The following is a 20,058-nucleotide window of genomic DNA, read 5'->3' as shown; positions in this document are numbered from 1 at the left end:
TCAGTAGGCTTCCTATTAAATACTATGTAGAAAAGCAAGCCAACAGTATTTTGAAAGTTAATTCTGCAGATGAGATGGAGATGGATTCCAGTCCACGTGTCAGTAGAAGAAAATAATCTACTGAGAATTGAGTTGCACTAAACCAGGTGGTATTTGCTCAGAAAAGTTCTCCAATGAGGAAAGCAAATTTTTCAAAACAGTCACATCTATTCATTAAAACCAACCACCACAGCAAAGCGATCCTGGCAGGGCCGAGAAGAAATGGCCTGTTGGAGATAAGTCTCACCCGGCCACAACCCGCCCCAGCACAAGTGCCTCACCTCCGGCCACTCTCCCACACGGAACGGGACCCCTCTCAGCCTGTGAAATGCCACTTCCTCTCTCCCCAGGGCCTACACCTGCCTGCTCTGCTGACAACAAAGTTATTCTTCCAAACTGTCCAACAACTTAAAACGCAGGAGCCGACACAGTGATCATGTGACTTGCTGAGTTCCCAGGGTCAGGACCCACAGAAAAGGCTCTTGTGAAGCGAGAGTCTGCCCAGCAATCACATCTCCAGGAAACTTCACTATCACCCACATCTGTCGTAATTATGGGACAGGAAGTAATAATATGATAAAAGAAGTAACACAATTAACATTCTAGGCTCCATGTTCTCAATGTCTTGGGGGATGTATCCCTTGACCCTGTGAGAATCCAGTAGCTGGCCATCCTCACCACACTCAACCGAAGTGCAGCATCCAAGGGTGCAATCAAGTCCTGGTGTTGACACCAAAGCCCATTCACCCGAGGGTCTTTCCCTTCCAGGGATGGTAATTCCATCAGTTTAGTTGCTCAGGTCAACCTAGGGGCCACCCCTAACTCTTGTTTCTCCCACATCTTTACCTATAATAAATTCTGGAGGTTATGCCTTCTAAATGGATCCAGAATCACACATTCCCCTTGATGGCAACAATCACTCCTCAGTCAGCTATGTGGACAGACGGCTCGCAGCACCTGCCCTGTGTGTCATTCCAGGCCCTGTGTACTTCCTTTCATTCAGCTGCTGCATCCAGACCTTGGCCCTGTCACTTACCAGCTGCACCTCCTTTCATTCAGCTTTTTATCTATTAGCATGTCAACTCCATGAGGACTGAGGGTTTCTCCTGTTTTGCTCATTAATCCAGCCCTAGTGCTTGGCACCTAACAGGTTCTTGATAAACGCTGAATGAATGAAGGGTGCAAAGCTAGACATCCAGGACTGCCCAGCCGATGTCACGGAGGGTTCATGGCCAAACATTAGACTATCTCACTTAAAATGCCAATGCAAAACCCCAAATTAAAAATCAGCAAACAAGCACTTGTTGAATAAATGAAAGTGTGAATGAAACATTAGGAGCATCACAGACCCTCAAGCTCATCTATGTGTCCCCCTAAGAGGGCACAGACCCCCAGATTCAGAACTCCTGCTCTGATATATTTTTGAATTTGTGAATTCACAAAGACCCCAGGATAACACACTTTTGAAAGTACAGAATCTAACATGTAAGAACACCAGTTCAGAGCACTTGAGATGTTGTACAAGAAACAAATCCTATGAAAATAAAACAAAGAACTTCCTTGGCCTCCCAAAAAGTATAAGCTGCATAATAATAGCAAAACTAACCCATTTTCAAAAGCTTTAATTAAGACCACTCACTTGTGGTAAGGTAGCTCACATCTTTTTTAAGAGTAAATAATAAGGCATATTTTTTTCTTAAATGGCTCTGAAAAAAATTATAAACTTTAAAAAGTATTTTAAGCAAATAATAAAATTATTAAAATATTAGAAGCTCAAGACAGTCTCTATAAAGACAATACATTTCTTACTACATACATACTCATGTTTAATTGTATAAAAACACATGTATTTTATTCATTGTCCTAGCCTGAGCTGGGGCAGAAGCCTTGTCTGTTTTTCTCACCAGGTATTCGGAGCATCCATAGCAGTATGTGATTCCTTGAGGTTGCGCAGCACACACTGCTGGGTGGATGGTGAGTGGGTGGATGGAAGGAGGGAGAATGAGCAAATGAATGGATTTTTAAAAACTATCTTTATAATCATATTGTACCTGGCACACAAGTTGTTTTATATAGATCACAGAAGAGCCTTGGACAAAAAGGCACAATATAAATTTAAGTTATGTCTGCAAACACAGTAATGGCTTATTGTGGTGACAGGAAGATACAGCTGAGCAGAAATGTACAGGCCAGGGAGAGGCTACTGCATCCAGACCTTGGCCCTGTCACTTACCAGCTGTAGAAATGTTAGCACGTAAATGTCTTTTGTCCCAGATGCTTATTTGTAAAATGGGGATAATGGAACCTATCTCCAGAGGTTTTAAGAGAGTTAAATTGCAGAGCCCTCGGAATGGTGGTGGCATTAGTTGGCCATCGAGCAGGTGTGTGTACCTGTAGGAGCGCCGGCTCTGGTCCTCACTGTCCTCCAGGAACTGGCGGCGTGGTGGCGGCAGATCGAGCTCCTCTTGGGATGGCTCTTGAATCAAAGGAGCTGTCTGAAATTTTACAGAAGTATAAAGCAAGCTACCTGAAAATCTACGAATAAGTACAAAACAACTAACAATCAATAAAAAGAACTTTCATAAATGTGGAGTTAAAAGGGAGAAACTCCAAGTAGTTCACTGCAGTCACTGGGCCAGATTAATAATAGAAATCACTTATACCGATTTTATAAAACACTTATTTTATTTACTTCCCATTAACTTATTTTAATACAAAGTTTAATCAAGCACAAAAAGAGTTCTTAATAAGAGATCACCTTTCATCTACTCTACCCTGACAGTGACTCAAAGGCCTACTTTCTGAAAATATTAAATCTCCTGGATCATCACAAAATCACGGGAGAAAGACAAGAGAACACTCCAGGGGCAGCCATGTGCCTACGGAGAGCACTCCCACCAGCCCAAGCCCACCGTGGCAAGGCTACCAGAAGAAGCTTTTAAAGAGTGAGAACAATTGATTGGACAATCATTTTTATAACTACTGAAAACTTTCCAAAATGGAAAAATCAAAACCAAAACTAATGTCTTCAAGTTGACTAAGAGATAAAGTTTTTAAGATTATGCATTCAAATACTTATTTTTCATATGTCAGTACTCATTATATTTCCATTCTAACATGTTTCTTTAAAGAATGCACACGTAAAAATGTTTGGTTTTGTGACTAAAGCAACAATATTCTTCAGATGTTATTACACAGCACTCCACTGGCCATCCTGACATTTAACTAAAAAGGTAAAGCCACATCAAGCTGAGGAAATCTTTCAGTAAAATTAAAATGTTTTAAGGAAAAAGCCCTATATACTAAACATTTAAGTTTTCATAGCTAACGCAATAATCTTAATTATCAACAGTTAGTATGCCCTCTTAAGTAGAGGAATCCTAAATACTTACACTGAAGAATAAAAGAATGTGCTCAATAAGGACAAGTGTCTCTGCCATAAATACTCACCACGTTCATAGGATCAGAGCTGGGAACCGGAAGTAGGTTCTGCTCGTGGAAAGTTGTGGACAGGGCCTGAGACTCCAGTGTACTAGAATCCTGTAGCTGCTGCACAGGTGGAAACTGAGTCTGCTGACTGTATGTATCAGGTACTGTAAAATCTAAAATAAATTAGAGAATGAGTTCTATAAAAATTATGAGTTACTCAAAAAAAGTTAGTTTTATAATTAAAGATGTTTAAAGGAACATTGCTACTTCTGAGTTGGAATCAGTAGCAGTTCTTACCAGGATTCTCTAGAATCATCTGTGAACAGGCGGGAGGCTGTGCTCAGCACACGCCTTGCAGTGCAGAGGCCCACAGGCCTGCTGCCAACACCCAGTTACCCCTAAGTCTCCACTTCTACTCAATCCCTTTTTCCTGGCTATAAACTGCACATAAAATGGTTGTTAAAGTCACGTTCCAGAAAATGTGAGTGTGCCACAAAACAGCGCGTGCGTGCACACACACACGTCATGCAAAAAACTCTCCGGTTTGAAATCACCGATTTCAGAGGGCCTTAGAAGAAACACCAGGTTGTGAGGACAATGAACGACAACCCCACTTGGAGCCAGCACTTACCCTGTGATAAGCCAGCTGGTTCGAAGGACTGCTGCGGAGGAGCCTGCTCTTCAAACTGGTCCATGTGCCCTGGTAGCTGCGGAGCCACAAACCTGTCTGGGAACAAAAACACAAAAAGAAGTGCAAGTTATTTCCAGCCTACCAATCTGGACACTTTCACCTTGTGCTCCAGAAGCACTTTACAGCACCCAGACATTCAGACAGTCTTCTGTGAAGTTCTAAATGCAGTCAGTCAGCAACTGCTTAAAACCTTTGTATCCAGGAAACAGAAAGGATACAAACTACAAAATCCTGCTCAAAGATTAAATATATTTTGGGACATCTACAAAACAGTAAATTGGCCAGCGAACTGGCCTGCTAACAGGCCTGTACGAGACAGACGCCTGAGCCAGATATAATCAACAGTGGCACTAAGCTCACTGTTCACAGTCGCACTGACATTTTCATAGTGAGACTCTGTCGATGGAGGAAGCAACATGTTGGTTTGGAGCGTGAGGTCCTTGCAGACCAGTGACAAACAGTTTGCAGACCTGCAGTAGCCTGGGATGGCAATGTACCAGAATAGCAACTATTTAACAGATGGATACTTACTAGAAATGAAACATTTTGCAACATACTAAGGGATTCTGGTAGATTACAGGAAAGACAGGTATCGAAAAGTCCTGACTCACATCAAACTCTCTCTCACACACACAGACACAGCACACTCTGTGACCTAGTCAGAGATGGAGACACCATAGAACCTGAATGAGAATGAGGGCTAAGGCACTACACGGATGGTTCTAGAAGTCAAACCTTGACATGTGTACCTTCATCTGCCTCCAGAGGCGGCTCTGCCAATTGCTGGCCCAACCCCGTGTCTTCCGCGCCCACGACATGCTGAGGCTCCAGGTCAAGCATGGCATCGGGGTTTGCAGTGACCGCGTCCACAGGCGGCTGCAGCTCGTCACTCTGGACCTCCACCTGCATCTGAGTGGCCACGTGCACACCCTGCTGGTCCACGGCACTGCCGTCGAGCGAGGCGGCTTCTTGGTGCTGCTGTAGCTGCTGAGCAAGCTCGTAGCTTCAAAAAACCAACCATGAGCACCAAGTTAGACAGCAGGGACAGGTAGAGAGGCTAAGGAGCAATCTGTGTTTTGTTTATTAAATCATAAAATTACTACTACATAATAATAACTGAATTAAGTTACATCTTTACTTTAAATGTTTTCATTCTGAAGTCACAACGGCAATCCAGGTAAAAATTAAATACGGTTATGATTCTGAAGAATAATCACACTGCCTCGGTGCCTTCAACAGGTATGGGGACACAGAGGCAGCAAACTGAGAGTGAAGGGCAACATCCCAGAATTTTTAAGTGAATAAAAAATTTAAAAACGTGCCACATGTTTCAAAGTAAAACTCTCCCAACACAAATTGTAGTGAGTTCAAGTTTCAGAAAAAGAATTGTACAAAGTGAGACAGCGCCTTTACAGACTGATTTTAATATTATAAACACTTTGGTGTATGGATAGGGACCAAGTCCTACGACCTGTTGTCTCACAGCCAGGACCACAGACGTCTTTGTGACCAATGACCCGCTGCCTCACAGAGCAGACCAGGAGGCATGCGGCCACTCTGCTATTTTGCAAAATATTAATACTGCGATTTTACTATACAAAATATGTCAAGTATATTTTTATCAAGGTCAACAATTTCGCTGTCAAAGAGAAAATTAAGCAAAGAATTCAAGTGAATAAATCAAAGAACTTAAAATACAACTGAAACAATTATCTGCTGAACAGGCTACACATGATCTCAGACAAGAGTGACCTGTCTGCTAAGACATCATGATCAGACCCATAGGAGCTGCACTCTATGTTCCATTCCAGAATTTTAGGCATCTGCCAACTCAAATTCCATCCGTAGCTCCAAACAAAATCTTTTCACTTGATGATATCAAAATCATCACTTCTCGCCCTGACCGGTTTTGCTTAGTGGTTAGAGCAGGGGTCCTCAAACTTTTTAAACAGGGGGCCGGTTCACTGTCCCTCAAACCATTGGAGGGCCGGACTATAGTTTAAAAAAAAACTATGAACAAATTCCTATGCACACTGCACCTATCTTATTTTGAAGTAAAAAAAGAAAACGGCAAAAACACCCACATGTGGCCTGCGGGCGGTAGTTTGAGGATGGCTGGATTAGAGCATCGGCCCTGGGACTGAAGGGTTGCAGGTTCAATTCCGGGCCAAGGGCACGTATCTTGGTTGCAGGTTTGATCCCTGGCTCCAGTCAGGGCATAAGCGGAAGGCAACCAATTGATGAGTCTCTCTCATGTCCATGTTTCTCCCTCTTCTCCTCCTCCCCTCCTCTCCCTTCCATTCTCTCTAAAAAAAAAAAAAAATCAATGGAAAAAATATCGATTAAAAAGAAATTATAACCTCTCAATGACTTTTGCTGAGGAAGGGGAACAAGAACTAATAAAAAGTAGCGAGGACTTGAGGCCTGGTTGTCACACAGACCATAACAGTGACTGCACAGTGACATCATGGTGTATCGCGTCTTTTCCACAGGCCCCTAGGCAAGGAGATGGTCCTGCACACCAATGTGGAGGCCTGTTTCCTGTTTATTGGCTTGGGATTTTGCCATGGCTTTTTTACTACAGGAACCTTTTAGACCTGTTTTCAGTGTGTTACGGTGTTTTAGGAATCACCACACTTCCCACAAAGGCTGAAACACAGCAGCTGCTCTGCTCAGTGGCAGGTTTGAAGTGCACACACTCCCTGAGAGAAATGCCGGCCCTGCAAGGGTAGACCTGCCAATCTTTAGACTGTCACCTTAGCCACACACCCATCTCCTAAAGTCACTGTGGCACCTGTCCCCGGGTGGAATCCTGAGAAGCAATGGCCAATGTGACACTCCACCTATCAGAGGTGACCCAGCCAAAATGCTGACCTGTTTTCGAGGAACTTTGTTGCTGGCCATTCAGTCCACACCTAGGGCCTTACTGTGCTATCACCACCACCACAAAGAGTGCATTACAAAGGCTGTTTTCCCGGCAGAGAAAAACACTCTTTACCACGCACTGAGCACGACGGTGCCCACGCTCCACGCCTCTGAGCAGGACGGTATCAGGCTTCTGGCTGCCATGAGCAGAGCACAGTGGCCTGAGCACCCTGAACGAGGAATCCCCAGATCCTGAATGCATAGGAAGCAGGTAATTTCCTCCCTAAATGCAATAAAGTATAACTGGGTATGTAACAGCAAGCTTCCTCTAGACCGGAGGTGGGAAACCTTTTTTCTGCCAAGGGCCATTTGGATATTTATAACATCATCGCTTAAAATAATTCACTCAATATAAGTTTATGTTGCTATAAAAAAGCTCTTAGATTTATTGAATTTTGAGTCCTGCCTGTGGTTGCCTTGGTAGGGCCAGACCAATGATTTCTCAGGCCTGGACGTCCCTGACACCTGCTCTAGACTAATGTCATATTCTCCACATGGTCTCCAGAAGCAGTTAAACTTCCGGGCTAAGGAATCACCTCTGACAGTCACAAAGGTCAATTCTGTCAGTTGTGCTGAGGTAGCCAGGTGGGTGATACCAAGATAACTTGTCACAGCTAACTTACTCTAACATTGGGGGTTTGTATTGTAGGTGATGTCTGAGCAGAGACCCCTGGGTTAAAATACTGCCTAAAAGTAAATGTTCTAAGGGCAGAAGGGTTAGTATTCTGCTATGATTGGCCTGGTAATTCTTACTTTCAAAGTCTCCTTGGATGTTGCCTTACCAAGGCTTTCCATTACAAACAGAATTCTGTAGCTTCACAAAAATACCTACTGAACAAGCTCCAGATATCACCACAAACGCAGGTCAGCCAGGGCTGGCTGGATCACTCCATTTAGAAATGAGAGCGCCCGCTCATCAAGTAAAAATGTATGTCTACTTTAATGATGGATTTATATGGTGGCTAGAATGTGTATTCTTTTAAATAACAACACAGACTAAGAACCATTCCATACACTGATGATATGCCTAGAATCATAGGGTGGACCATGGTTGTCTTTTTGAAATCTTCACTACCTAATTAATTACACTAGACATAGTCTAGCACTACATCTTGTTACTATAGGTTTTAACAGAGAGCTTACAGAATATTTAGCCCAATATGAAGTATTTGATACTAAAAATTAAAAATGCCTGTGGTTCTCAATAGATCCTTAGACACTGACATTAGTTTTTTAGCCCATACACCTCAAATTAGAAGTAATAACACAGGAGTCAAAGACATCTATTTCTCAAGAACACTCTGTAGCACCAATAGGAATTATAAGGGTTATTACAGTGACCATCAGAATTGTACTTACCGATGCGTTTTCATGTGCTTTTTGCAGTTCAGGGAGGTCTTAAAGGTCTTCTGGCAGTAGGGACACATGTAGGGCCGCAGGTCATTGTGGATGCCCATGTGCCGCCGCAAGCTGCCACCAGTGGTGAAAGCTCCGTTACAGATCAGACACTTAAATGACTTCAGTCCCGTGTGTGTTCGAATGTGTGCTTTGAGCACTCCTGCAGAAACAAAGCCTCTTCCACACTGAGAGCATTTAAACGGCTTCTCACCTGTGTGCGATCTAAAACAAATAAGTATGTTAATGAATGAGTGAGCTCCTGACACTTTCAAATGCTTTGTAACTCAGAACGCACTCTTGCACAGGATTTCACTGAGCAGCAGACACGCTCTCCCCTCCACCAGCAAGAACACCCGAGATGCAGCCTCAATTATGTGCAACTGAGACAAACTAGAGCCCCAGGCTTCTCTGGGTTCTATGCTTTTCTCATGACCTCTGTCTCCCAAGGTCAAGTTTCTAGTTTCCTTTCATTATTGCTAGCACTAAAAATTAACCTAAACTCTGAAAAATATACATGAAAAAATGTGAAAGAGCATAATTCTAATAAAACAAACCAAATACTTCTTCAACATGTCCTAGAAATTGCAAATACTTAAATATAACAGGAGTATAAATAAAATTCAGTGGCAATTTCTGGATAAAATATTTTAGTCAAGATACTAAGGAATAAAAATATAAATTATCAATAGATATTTAGGGTCAAATGTGACACTTGAAATTCCAAAAGCTAACATAGCCACCCTTCATATTTCTACCAGTCACCAGACCCCCAGATCACTGTCATTATCCCAGATTCCGTTTCTTAATGTGCGACCTTACCTGATGTGCTGCTTAAGGTGGCAAGATTTTTTATATGCACGATGACAGTAAAAACACTTGTACGGTCTATCTGCTTCATTTACAAAATTATTATTAAAATAGCTTTGAAAAAACTGGTTTCTTGGAATGGGCTGGATAAGACCTACAAACCAAAAGAAAATCAGGAATAATTCAGTGCTACTAAGAAAGTAAATGTCAAAAGCATCTGTTTTACCCAGAAGGTGAACATTCTGAGGAGTTAAAAGTATAGATTCCAACATGGCAACTAAATGTATGTTCACTGTGTTAGGAACTGGCTATTTAAAAAATACCAATGGGGAAATACTCATCAAGTTAATACTAAATACACAGTTTTCAACATAAAGAATACCTATGTCATCGTTAGTTCCCTTGGTTCTACAGTCAATTTTAACACATATCTACACTTACTTTCTGTATGACCATTTGTTGGCATGAAATTTACATAAGTACATCCAAAATTGAGATTAATCAGAATTTAAATCCCTTATTTGTTCAGTAGTATAAAGACTGTACGCTAGGTCCTATAATAAATGCAAAACAGAAATTACTCTAACATGATCTTTTATTCCGAAAAAGTCAGCATTTTTCACAGACATTTCATTAAAATTAATAACTGAAGAATATAAGTTATTCAGGTTTTTTACATAGAGGCTTCCCGTGGCTGACCATGGACTACTGGGTCCTGATCAAGCCCCTGAGCTATTGAGGCACTTCAGGAGGAACACACATTTGAACCTGAGTGACTGCAGTTTACAGGAGCATTAAGGAGAGTGCCCTATGAACCCACCATGGCTCTCCCCGCCCCTCACAACAGGCAGTCCTCTGCCATGACCCCACTTGGCCCAAAGTCTCCCATCAGCTGTACCACTCACTCCCACGAGATGACGGTTAATGGGTAATGTCCCTGACCTCCCCAAAAGCCCCCATGAGAGCTCAATTCTTTCCTTAAAACTGACTGTCTCCTCCCACAGGCTTTAGGCCACCCTTGGTGTAGCTCCTTCAGATACAGACAGACAGTAGAACCTTAGCCCTGACATCTCACCTTCATTTAAGCAAGCTGCTCAGACTCTTACCTAGAGACTGCAAACTGGCAATCCGCACCCAGCCTCAAGCTCAGAACCCTCACAAGACCCACAGGTGTCCCTCCTCTCTGTGGTACCCCCACGCTGGTGCAGAATCCCCCTCCAGCTACCTACCTCTGCAGCACATACCCCACCTGGCCCCTACTCCTCTAATTCTTTCCCTTTTGGCTTCTGGAACCTGCGTATTCCATCATAAACAACCTCACAGAATGTCTGGTTCATAATTTCTTTACCACAACACAATGTCCCTGGTCACATGCTTCCCTTGAAGCTCTCAGTCTCATTCCTAATGACTCATTCTTTGAAGCTAAGGAGCCCTGGCCTTGAGGGGTGGCTGTCTCTGTCTCCCAATTGTCTTCCCTTCCTTCCCCAAAGGCCTGCACTACACCAGCCAAATCCCTTCACATCCAATCCCTTCCACAACTGCAAATCCTGAGGCTCTTCTGAAATAATTCAGAAGATAATACAAAGAAAAACAAAAGAGCTTGACAGGAACACCTCAGAGAAAACCGTAAATGAACAGCTTGGTGCACACTTGAACAAAAGGGTTTGTTACCTACAAACACAAGTGGAATCAACCACACATGCTGTTCTGTAATTACTTGTTCATTAACATCTGTTCAAGTCATTGCATATGACAGCATCCCCCTCATTCTACAGGTGTCTGCAAGGAATCCCACTGCACCAACATGCTCAGGACATCGCATGCAGTATTGCTGGATGTTTTCATCACCTCTAACTATGCACTGTCACGATGGGGTGATAAACAACCTAGCATGTACAACTGCGACCTTATGTTCCCCCAGACACAGACTCTCTGGACTGGTACCCAGGCACAAGTATTTTGAAACAGAGCCAAGAAGATTCTAAGCCATTTGCAAGGGCCGGGGGTGGGGGAGTGGGTCCCTACTTTGAATTATTAAAGAAAGTAAAATAATAGACCTCAGTTTTTAGATGCTTTGTTTTTCACCTCTAATAATTTTACAAACACTAAGTTCTGTTAAAAACTTAGGCTAATGATAAGATCTCAATCTTTGAAGAAAAAAATTAAGGGTGAATTAAGCATACATAAAAGTCCTAAGGTGTTGGTTATATGTCTTTTCCACTAGACTATCCATCAGTCCTTTAATATGGTTTTGGGTTTTTTTTAAAGGAAATTACTAATCTCAAAGAAAGGCATGAGTAAATTTCACTTAATATGCTCTAAAAACAAACTAAACGTATCCTTAAAATGTCCTGTCATCCTTTCATAGTAACAGAAGAAACAGCTTCATCTTATTATGATGCTTGAGGAAAATACAACGTAGTCTTACAGGAGTGTTCATATATTGCAAATAGTAAGAGAATGTAAATATTGCAAAATGACAAACATCCTAATATATAAAAACCCTGGGTCATAACGACCAATAACGACCGAGGCTCGACCAACCAGAAGTCCTGCAGTCAACCCGTGGCAACCCAGCGCTGATTGCTTTTGCTGCAGGCGTGGTGCCCGAGCACTGACTGCTGAGGGGGTTGCGAATCAGGGCCAAAGAGAGTCCTGAAGAGAGAAGCTGGGACTGATCCGTTACCTCTGTGGCAGCTTTTGATCAGCATTTGCCTCTCTCTTTCTCTCCCAGTCTGGCCAGCAGCCACACCTCCATTTCTCTCCAGGCCTACACCAGGGCTGCTGATCAGCCCTGCCTTTCTGATCAGGCCCCGTTGATAGGCCCAGAGACGCTGACTGGCCTAGAAACCGACCAATCAGAACCAAACCTGGGTCAACTGTGAGGAGCCAATGGCTGCCTAGGAGGTGGAGCTTTTGACACTGACTGGCATAGAAAATGACCAATCAGAACCAAATTGGCCGGCAGAGGAGGGCAGTTGGGTGCGAGATTAGGCCTGCAGGGGAGGGCAGTTGGGGGCAAGATCAGGCCAGCAGGGGAGGGCCATTGGGGGCGAGATCAGGCCGGCAGGGGAGGGCAGTTGGGTGCAAGATTAGGCCAGCAGGGGAGGGCAGTTGGGGGCAACCAGGCCAGCAGGGGAGGGCAGTTGGGGGCGAGGTCAGGGCGGCATGGGAGGGAAATTAGGGGTGATAAGGCAGGCAGAGGCAGTTGGGGGCAAGATCAGGCCAGCAGGGGAGAGCAGTTGGGGGCAAGATCAGGCCAGCAGGGGAGGGCAGGTAGGGGCAATTAGGCAGGCAGGCAGAGGCAGTTAGGGGAGATCAGGCAGGCAGGCAGAGGGGTTAGGGGCAATCAGGCAGGCAGGCAGGCAGGTGAGCGGTTAGGAGCCAGCGGTCCCAGATTGCGAGAAGGATGTCCAATTGGAGAGGGTTCAGGCTGGGCTGAGGGAACCCGCCCCTCCGTGCACGAATTTTGTGCACCGGGCCACTATAGGTATATATGATTAACAACACATACAGTAAATTTGATATACTAGGTTAGACAAATGTGTTAAAGAAAAGCAAGATACATGTACTAAAACTAATAAGATTAAAACACAAATATAAACTTGGAAGATCAAGGCTTAAAACAAGAGATAACCAAAGCCTGGCTCACTTCAAAGAAAAGATATTTCAAACATCTATGCTATGTAAAATATTACACTTAAACACACACACACACACACATACACACACACACACACAAAATAATCATACAGAGAGAAAAATGGTGATTTAAAAAAAATAGACATATCCTAAATGTATATAATTTGCAAATCCATAAACAGCTACTCATCAGAATATTATGAACACCCAACTCCAATACTTCCTCAATCTGCATGTTTTATTTAAAATTTCATTCTTAAATTAGAAAAAAGAACATTGAGAGGAAAACAGGCAGCATGTCTAGAGCCCTAAAGTGCAGTAAATGAGCAACATTAAAGGCTGGTACAGACTACTGGTGCTCAACAGCATGACACAAGGACTGTGAAAAGCCAGGTGCACTCTCCATATTCCTATGCCGAAGGCGGTGCTAATGGACGTGGGTAGGCTTGAGTTTCACTCAACACAGGCCTGGCCTAGGACCAGAACACCTAGGTACCAGCTCTGCCCTGAGCACAAGCTGGTCATACACCCATTAGCAATGCTACAACCCTCTCTAGGACCCAGTGTTTACTTAAGTAGATATAGAGAAGTTTTTGACTGTTCTTAAGTTCCCATGCAGCTGTAAAAGTTATTTCTAATGCATTATAATACTTTCCAAAGTGACAGTTTCAATGTACAACATACTGTGTTTTAAGTAACTAGACTGAACTGGGACATCTCATCTCCCAATTTAGTCAAATAATTATAACTAAACTGCTAAAATTCTCTCTGACGTGTTTTTATCAAATGTCCCCCAAAGTTTATTAGTCACATCTATTAGATACTAGCCCCCAAAGAGCCCAGAGTCTGAGGGAAGAGTCAGACGCAAATATACATAACAAAGAAGATAAGCGTGAAAGTAAGTATTTATGATATTTTACATTTTACAGTGTGAAGCTATCTGTATGAATCATTTCCCTTTTGAATTTCACTTCCACTAATTTAGTATAAGATGGAGGTATCTGTGAAGCCAACGAGTACAATATGCGCCATTTTTAACCTTGGAAAAAGTCTGGAGAATCAGGACTCTAGTTCACTCAATTAAGGATTTGTAAACTTAAAGTCAAGAAACCCATAGGTTTTTAACTTGATTCGTGGTAACCTGAAAAAATTGGCAATATGAGGGTAACCTTCAAGCATGAAGGATAATTCTAGGGCCATTAAATAAATGTTTAATCTGTCCTGACTTTTCAGGAATAACACAAACCACTGATAACCTACAGACTGTGGTGAAAATTAAATACAGTGCACATTCAGTGAAATTGGTCTGTTTTGTTTGTGAGCTAATAAAACCAGATAAGGATATCAAAGTATTCTAACTACCATGGGAGTGTTGATCTGTTTTTATGCTCTAAGCAATCAAATTCCCTAAGAATTATAGTTCCTCAGAAACTCAAAGATTAAAGCAGCCCAAATAATAATCCATTACACACCAGGTAAAAATTCTAAGATAAAAAAATCAAAGTACAAAGTGCACTTCACATAATGACCACCTATCCTTTTTTAAAATATATTTTTATTGATTTCAGAGAGGAAGGGAGAGGGAGAGAGAGATAAAAACATCAATGATTAGAGAGAATTATTGATTGGCTGCCTACTGGGGATCGAGCCTGCAACCCCGGGCTTGTGTCCTTGACAGGAATCAAACCCGGGACCCTTCAGTACACAGGCCAACACTCTTATCCACTGAGCCAAACCAGCTAGGGCTTTGAGAGTTCCATTCAGGAAGAAATTTTTATTTCACTTACACATATTTCTCTTCTAACCAAGGACATAATTTGAGCAGCAGTTTAAACAGAACTAGGATTTAAACTATAAGTGTGTAATATACCGGCCCATAACCCAGCCAAGCTTTACAAGAACTGCACTAATACCAGCCTGAAACGACGTAAGGCTGTGACCATACATAGCATGACATACACCTTCAGAGGTCCCAGAGGGAAGAGAACCTTACCTACGTCGGTTATGAGGATTGGCTCTTGCAATGGAATGTCAGGGACTGGAGCGCTGGCCTTGCCCACACGAACCTTGGCGGGTTTCCGCTGGTGCCTCATCTTTCTCAGCTCCGAGTGTTTAAAGTGGGAGGCTATGTGTGTCTTCCTGTGGCCTGAGGTCCGGAACTTTTTGTCACAGTGAGGACAAGCAAAAGGTCTGACTCCTAATAAAAACAAAAGTAACCATAGAATTATTTCAAGGAAATAAATCTTAATGCCAATATGAAATTTTAATATTTTACTATTGACTTGAACATTCAATTTGTCATTTCATGCTTATAGTTTCCTGGCATGAAATAAGATATAAATCACTTCTTTTCCCTAGTTTGCATATAATTCATATTATAGATGTTAAGGAATGTAATAAAAGCATTTAAGTTAAAAAATGTACTATTTTCAGGACAAAGTACAATATGGATAGTCAAAGTACTAGAAGTCCTTACGAATATTAAAATGTATGAACTGTTCTCTCTCAAACCGTAATCTGTGACCTAGAGTCACATGCCTGCACCTAGGCTTTGCTGGGGTTGTGTGAACTCGTTTAGGGAGCACCCAGCATTTAGGAAACAAGCTGTTATTGATTGTAAATAATAACACCGCTGCTGCTGCTGCTAGTAATAATATATTATACTATCATTTTCCACTTCTGAAGGAAATTTCCTTCTTTTGCAATTTTACTGGTAAATGAAAATACAGATTCCAGAGAAGGGCGTATTTTTCAAACACTCATTCATGTGGTCAGTTTAGCCCAGGAACCCCAGGCAGGTCAGGCAAGTTACTGCTAACCGTCCAGGGCTCCTTTTGGGGGTGATAAAAATGTGTGAAAATTCTGAACTGTACACCCTAACACTGAGTTTTATGATCTATGCATTATATCTCAATAAAGCTGTTATAAGTAAAACTAGAGCCCGAATGTAAGTTTTTTCTGACTTAATACTGGTTACAAAATATCTGAACATTAGAGGAGACGTGGGTGCCCTCCCTGCCTGAGGCCAGCACACAGGTCCCTGCCTGAAGGGTGCCAGCGGCTGCAGAGGTCAGGTCTTCGCTAAGGGGGACGCTGCTCTTCCTTACCAAGGCCCACTGTCTAAACCTGAGCCTGGCTGCCCACAGGTGGTCTCCCTCACTCTCTGCTCTAATATGCTCCTTCCTGAGCCCTACGTTTGACGCCCCCCCCTCTTGCTGCCGGCAGCCGCAGGACCACAGTCACGTGGGTTTTCTCCGCCAGTACGGACCTCATGCCTAGCCTACAGACGCCATCCATAAACAAGATTAAGGAAGGAAAAGAAGTCCTGACGGCGCTCGGTGGCGCTGCGCAGACTGCTGGGCACCGCCGGTCTGCGCACAGCGGCCCCACCCCCGCACCTGTGTGCAGGCGGATGTGCACTTTGAGGCTCCCGGATGTGGAGAAGCTCTTCAGGCAGTACTGGCACTTGAAGGCCTTGATGCCCGTGTGCGTCTTTATGTGCGCAGTCAGGGTGCTCTTCACCGCAAAGGCCCGGAAGCACTGCGGGCACTTGAAAGGCTTCTCATGCGTGTGAATGCGGATGTGGCGCACGAGGTCACTGGGCTTCCGGAACTCCTTGGTGCAGTAGGGACACACGTGCCACCGGACCCCGTTCTCCTCGCGGATGGACCCTGCAGCGCAGTGAGACAAATTGTGAGATGCCAGGTATCAAGGCGCCTAATGTCCCTCTAGGGTCAGGTGAACAGCTCCCCGCAACTGTAAAAGCCCCGATTCTCTTCGCCACAGCGGAAGATACATGATCAGTTATGGACATGGTGGAAATTTCCATCGTTACTGCAATTAGTGGGATGATTTAATCTTTCAGAAAATCTTAACAGTCCCAAGAACGGAAAGCATAGCCTGTACGAGACAAGAGGGCTAACTGGACAGGTGATGTGACTAAGTCGAGAGTTAGCTGCAGACTTAGTCCACTGTGAATGTGAATTAAAAACAGTGATTCCAAAATTGACTCAGCATGAGAATGACGTTGTACTGTTTGAGCCTATCCAATATCACTAATAAAAAATGCAAAAAATTCAGAAATGATAAGTCCTTATGCTATAAGAGGTAACATATGTAGTTATGAAAAAGAATATATAGAACACAAACGAGTTCCTGATCAAAATCAAAAGATTCTTTTGTAACTGTAAATATTCAACTCTGAATCAGGTTTAAAACTATTCCTACTAGAAAACAAAATCACAAGTAGAATTTGTCGAACCATAATAACCAGAATGATTTGTAAAGTATAAAAAACTTAAAAAACAAAATTCAGCTGAATCACTTTAATTTTTTTAATTAGATTTATTCATGTGAAATAGACATACAATGTAAAGAACCCACTTAAAATCAAAGTTAATGAAATTCATCAGGAAACATTAGCTGTTTATGTTAACTCTTGTGTCTGTACAGTAAGACCTCACTTAATGCTGACAGGTTTGTGGAAACTGTGACTTAAAGCCAAATCACTACAAAGAAACCAACAGCACCCCAGACTAACGAGTCAGATTCCTATAGCACTTTTCTGGTCAAAAACACATCACCAAACTTCCAAATTAAGACCCAACTCATTCTAGTATTAAACAATGAAATAAATGTAAACTATCACACATTTAAGAAAAATTAACAAAAACAAGTAAGATAATCCTTTTCCAACCCGCTGATTCCAGTTCAGGGTCAGGTGGCGGAGAGCTTAGAGCGCAGGCGGGGGCCACCCTGGACAGGTCGTCCTTCCATCACAGGGTCACGCTCACACTCACGCACACCCACGCTCACTCAGACCCGGCAATGTAGACACGCCAGGCACCACACATCACGTGTACAGCTTTGGCACGTGGGAGGAAACCGGACCCAGAGAAAGCCCATGCAGACATGGGAAAACGCAACTGCACAGACTTGGGGCCTGGCCGGGAATCCCTCATCAACATTATAACAAAATGACGTTATTCGAGGATCTGCTGCACGGATGTAGTTTTAGCAGGAAAAAGAAAAGCTCGTGTTTCCTCCTCCGTGCTACCAGTAAATACCAGGAACTCTCCACTGTGTGAGTGACTTTAGGGAGAGAACATGTATTTTCCTGAACACACTGCTCTTTGCAAGATTAATTAACATAGGTTAGGAAAATGAATGAAAAATAACATTTTTTTAAAAAGTGAAACAATGGAAACGAGAAGAACACAACCACAAGGAGAAAAAGAGAGCAGGAAACAGGGAAATGATTTCAAAATAAGAAAAAGACATTTAGTTCATGGTCATATTGCTTGTATTAAGGGAGACTAAAACTTAAGACTGCTTAAAATTAATAGGAAAAATTAATTCAAGGAAGTGGAATAATTATCTAAACGTCTTTTCATGACAAAAAAAGCAAGGTATAACAAGGTAAGAAGGAGCTATACTATTAGCCAAAATTAGGAAATCATTGTGGAAAATCAAATGTTTTCCAAACAAAAATGAGAACCTATCTTTACATAAGTTAAGACTGTCACCAGATTCTAATTATCTGAGGGGCTAGATGAAGCAGAGCTACAAATCTGGCCTGCACATTTGCTTGGCCCATCCAGGGCTACAATGGAAAACTGAAGCCAGATCTGGCTCTTTGACAAACTTCAGGGAATATGCTAATTGAAGATGGAGAAAACCACAGCTGCATTCCCCATGGCAACCTTCCTGGGTGCTGGGCAACAACCTTCCTCTTCAAATGTATTATCAAATTTTAAAAGAAAAAGTATATATTATAATCATTGTTGAGATAAAAAGGCTTTTACTAAAATTCAACATCTAATCTTAACTTCCAAAAAACTTTCTAAAACAGGAGGAGATGAATAAAACAGATCCCAATACATTTGACTTAATAGAAAAATACTCACAGCAATCCTAATTAAAGTCAGGAAAAAGTCCACTATCACTGCCATTCATTTATGGTGTTTACAAATATTAGCCAATGAAATTAGGTAAGATAAAGAGACATACTGTAACCTATCTAATAAAGAGGGAATATGCTAATTGACCCTCACGCCATCACAAATATGGCGGCACCCACAGCCAATAAGGAGGGAATATGCTGACTGATTGCCACGCCTTCAAAGATGGCAGCGCCCACAGCCACAAGATGACGGCACCCAGTCCTCTCAGCCCCACCGGGGTGGCAGGCGTGGCCGCTCCATGCGCTTGCCTCCGGAGTCTCCCAGTCCCCTCAGCCCCCCAGCCACCCAGGGCCACCCGAGGCTCAGGTAACCAGGGCCGACCGAGGCTTGCGCTGTTGGCAGTGGCAGCAGCAGAGGTGTGATGGGTTATCGTCTTCCCCTGATTGCCGGGTCGCCTCCCGCCCCTGAGGGCTCCCAGACTGTGAGAGGGGGCAGGCCGGGCTGAGGGACCCCCCTCCAATGCATGAATTTTCATGCACCGGGCCTCTAGTAAACTATAAAGGGAAAGATAAAATCATTATTTACAAATGATATGATAACATGCCCAAAAAATAAGTCTCAGAAAAAGGCCCGTTTTAATACATGGACGTCAGCACCCTCCATATCTGCAAACTATACCCAGAAGAAAATTTTAAAATACGACTAAAACCTGAAAAAGAAAAGATCTGAATGAATGAAAGTGCACACTCTATTCTTTGGTACAAATATTAAAATTATAAAGGCATCAAATCTCCCTAGTTAAATTACTTACATACAATTATCAATAGGACTTTTTTAGAACTACAGTTGTGGAAGTTTAGCAGATGATTCTAAGTAGTTATGGAAAAATATGTGATAACAGTCAAAATACACTTTCAAAAAAGTGTAGCAAGAAAGGACTGGGCTCCCTATTAACGCTAAAACCATTCGGTACCACAACACATGAATAAAAACACAGATGTGTGAGGTACAATAAAGTCCAGGCAGACCCACACAGGTCTGAGAGGATAACTGATGGGAAAGGTGGTGTTGCACTTCATTGAGGAAACCACAACATAAAGAAACGTGTTTGTACACTGGGTGCTCATTTAGGAACAAAATAGAGTTGAGTCAAAGATTTAGTTTAAAATATGAAATTATGTGGGTCTCAAAAGAACTGTTGGCCCAGAAAGAAACTCACTACAC

At 42.7% G+C, this 20,058-nt stretch overlaps 1 protein-coding gene across 1 annotated transcript in view; it reads right to left on the bottom strand.

Annotated features, from left to right (window-relative positions):
- Window positions 1-20,058, bottom strand: part of ZNF236 (zinc finger protein 236) — an 84,263-nt gene that overhangs the window by 27,256 nt on the left and 36,949 nt on the right. Inside the window, exons 10-17 of the mRNA XM_054724239.1 lie at window positions 16,330-16,602; window positions 14,925-15,128; window positions 9,302-9,443; window positions 8,444-8,704; window positions 4,909-5,162; window positions 4,100-4,195; window positions 3,490-3,641; window positions 2,431-2,534 (exon numbers count right to left, since the gene is read on the bottom strand). Of these exons, the coding sequence (XP_054580214.1) occupies window positions 2,431-2,534; window positions 3,490-3,641; window positions 4,100-4,195; window positions 4,909-5,162; window positions 8,444-8,704; window positions 9,302-9,443; window positions 14,925-15,128; window positions 16,330-16,602 (1,486 nt within the window). The remainder of the gene's footprint in view (window positions 1-2,430; window positions 2,535-3,489; window positions 3,642-4,099; window positions 4,196-4,908; window positions 5,163-8,443; window positions 8,705-9,301; window positions 9,444-14,924; window positions 15,129-16,329; window positions 16,603-20,058) is intronic.

The sequence above is a fragment of the Eptesicus fuscus genome, chromosome 12 (assembly GCF_027574615.1).
Source record: "Eptesicus fuscus isolate TK198812 chromosome 12, DD_ASM_mEF_20220401, whole genome shotgun sequence".
NCBI classification, from domain to species: Eukaryota; Metazoa; Chordata; class Mammalia; order Chiroptera; family Vespertilionidae; genus Eptesicus; species Eptesicus fuscus.
Note: the sequence above shows the minus strand (reverse complement) of the source record. Positions and strands in the feature narration are given on the sequence as shown.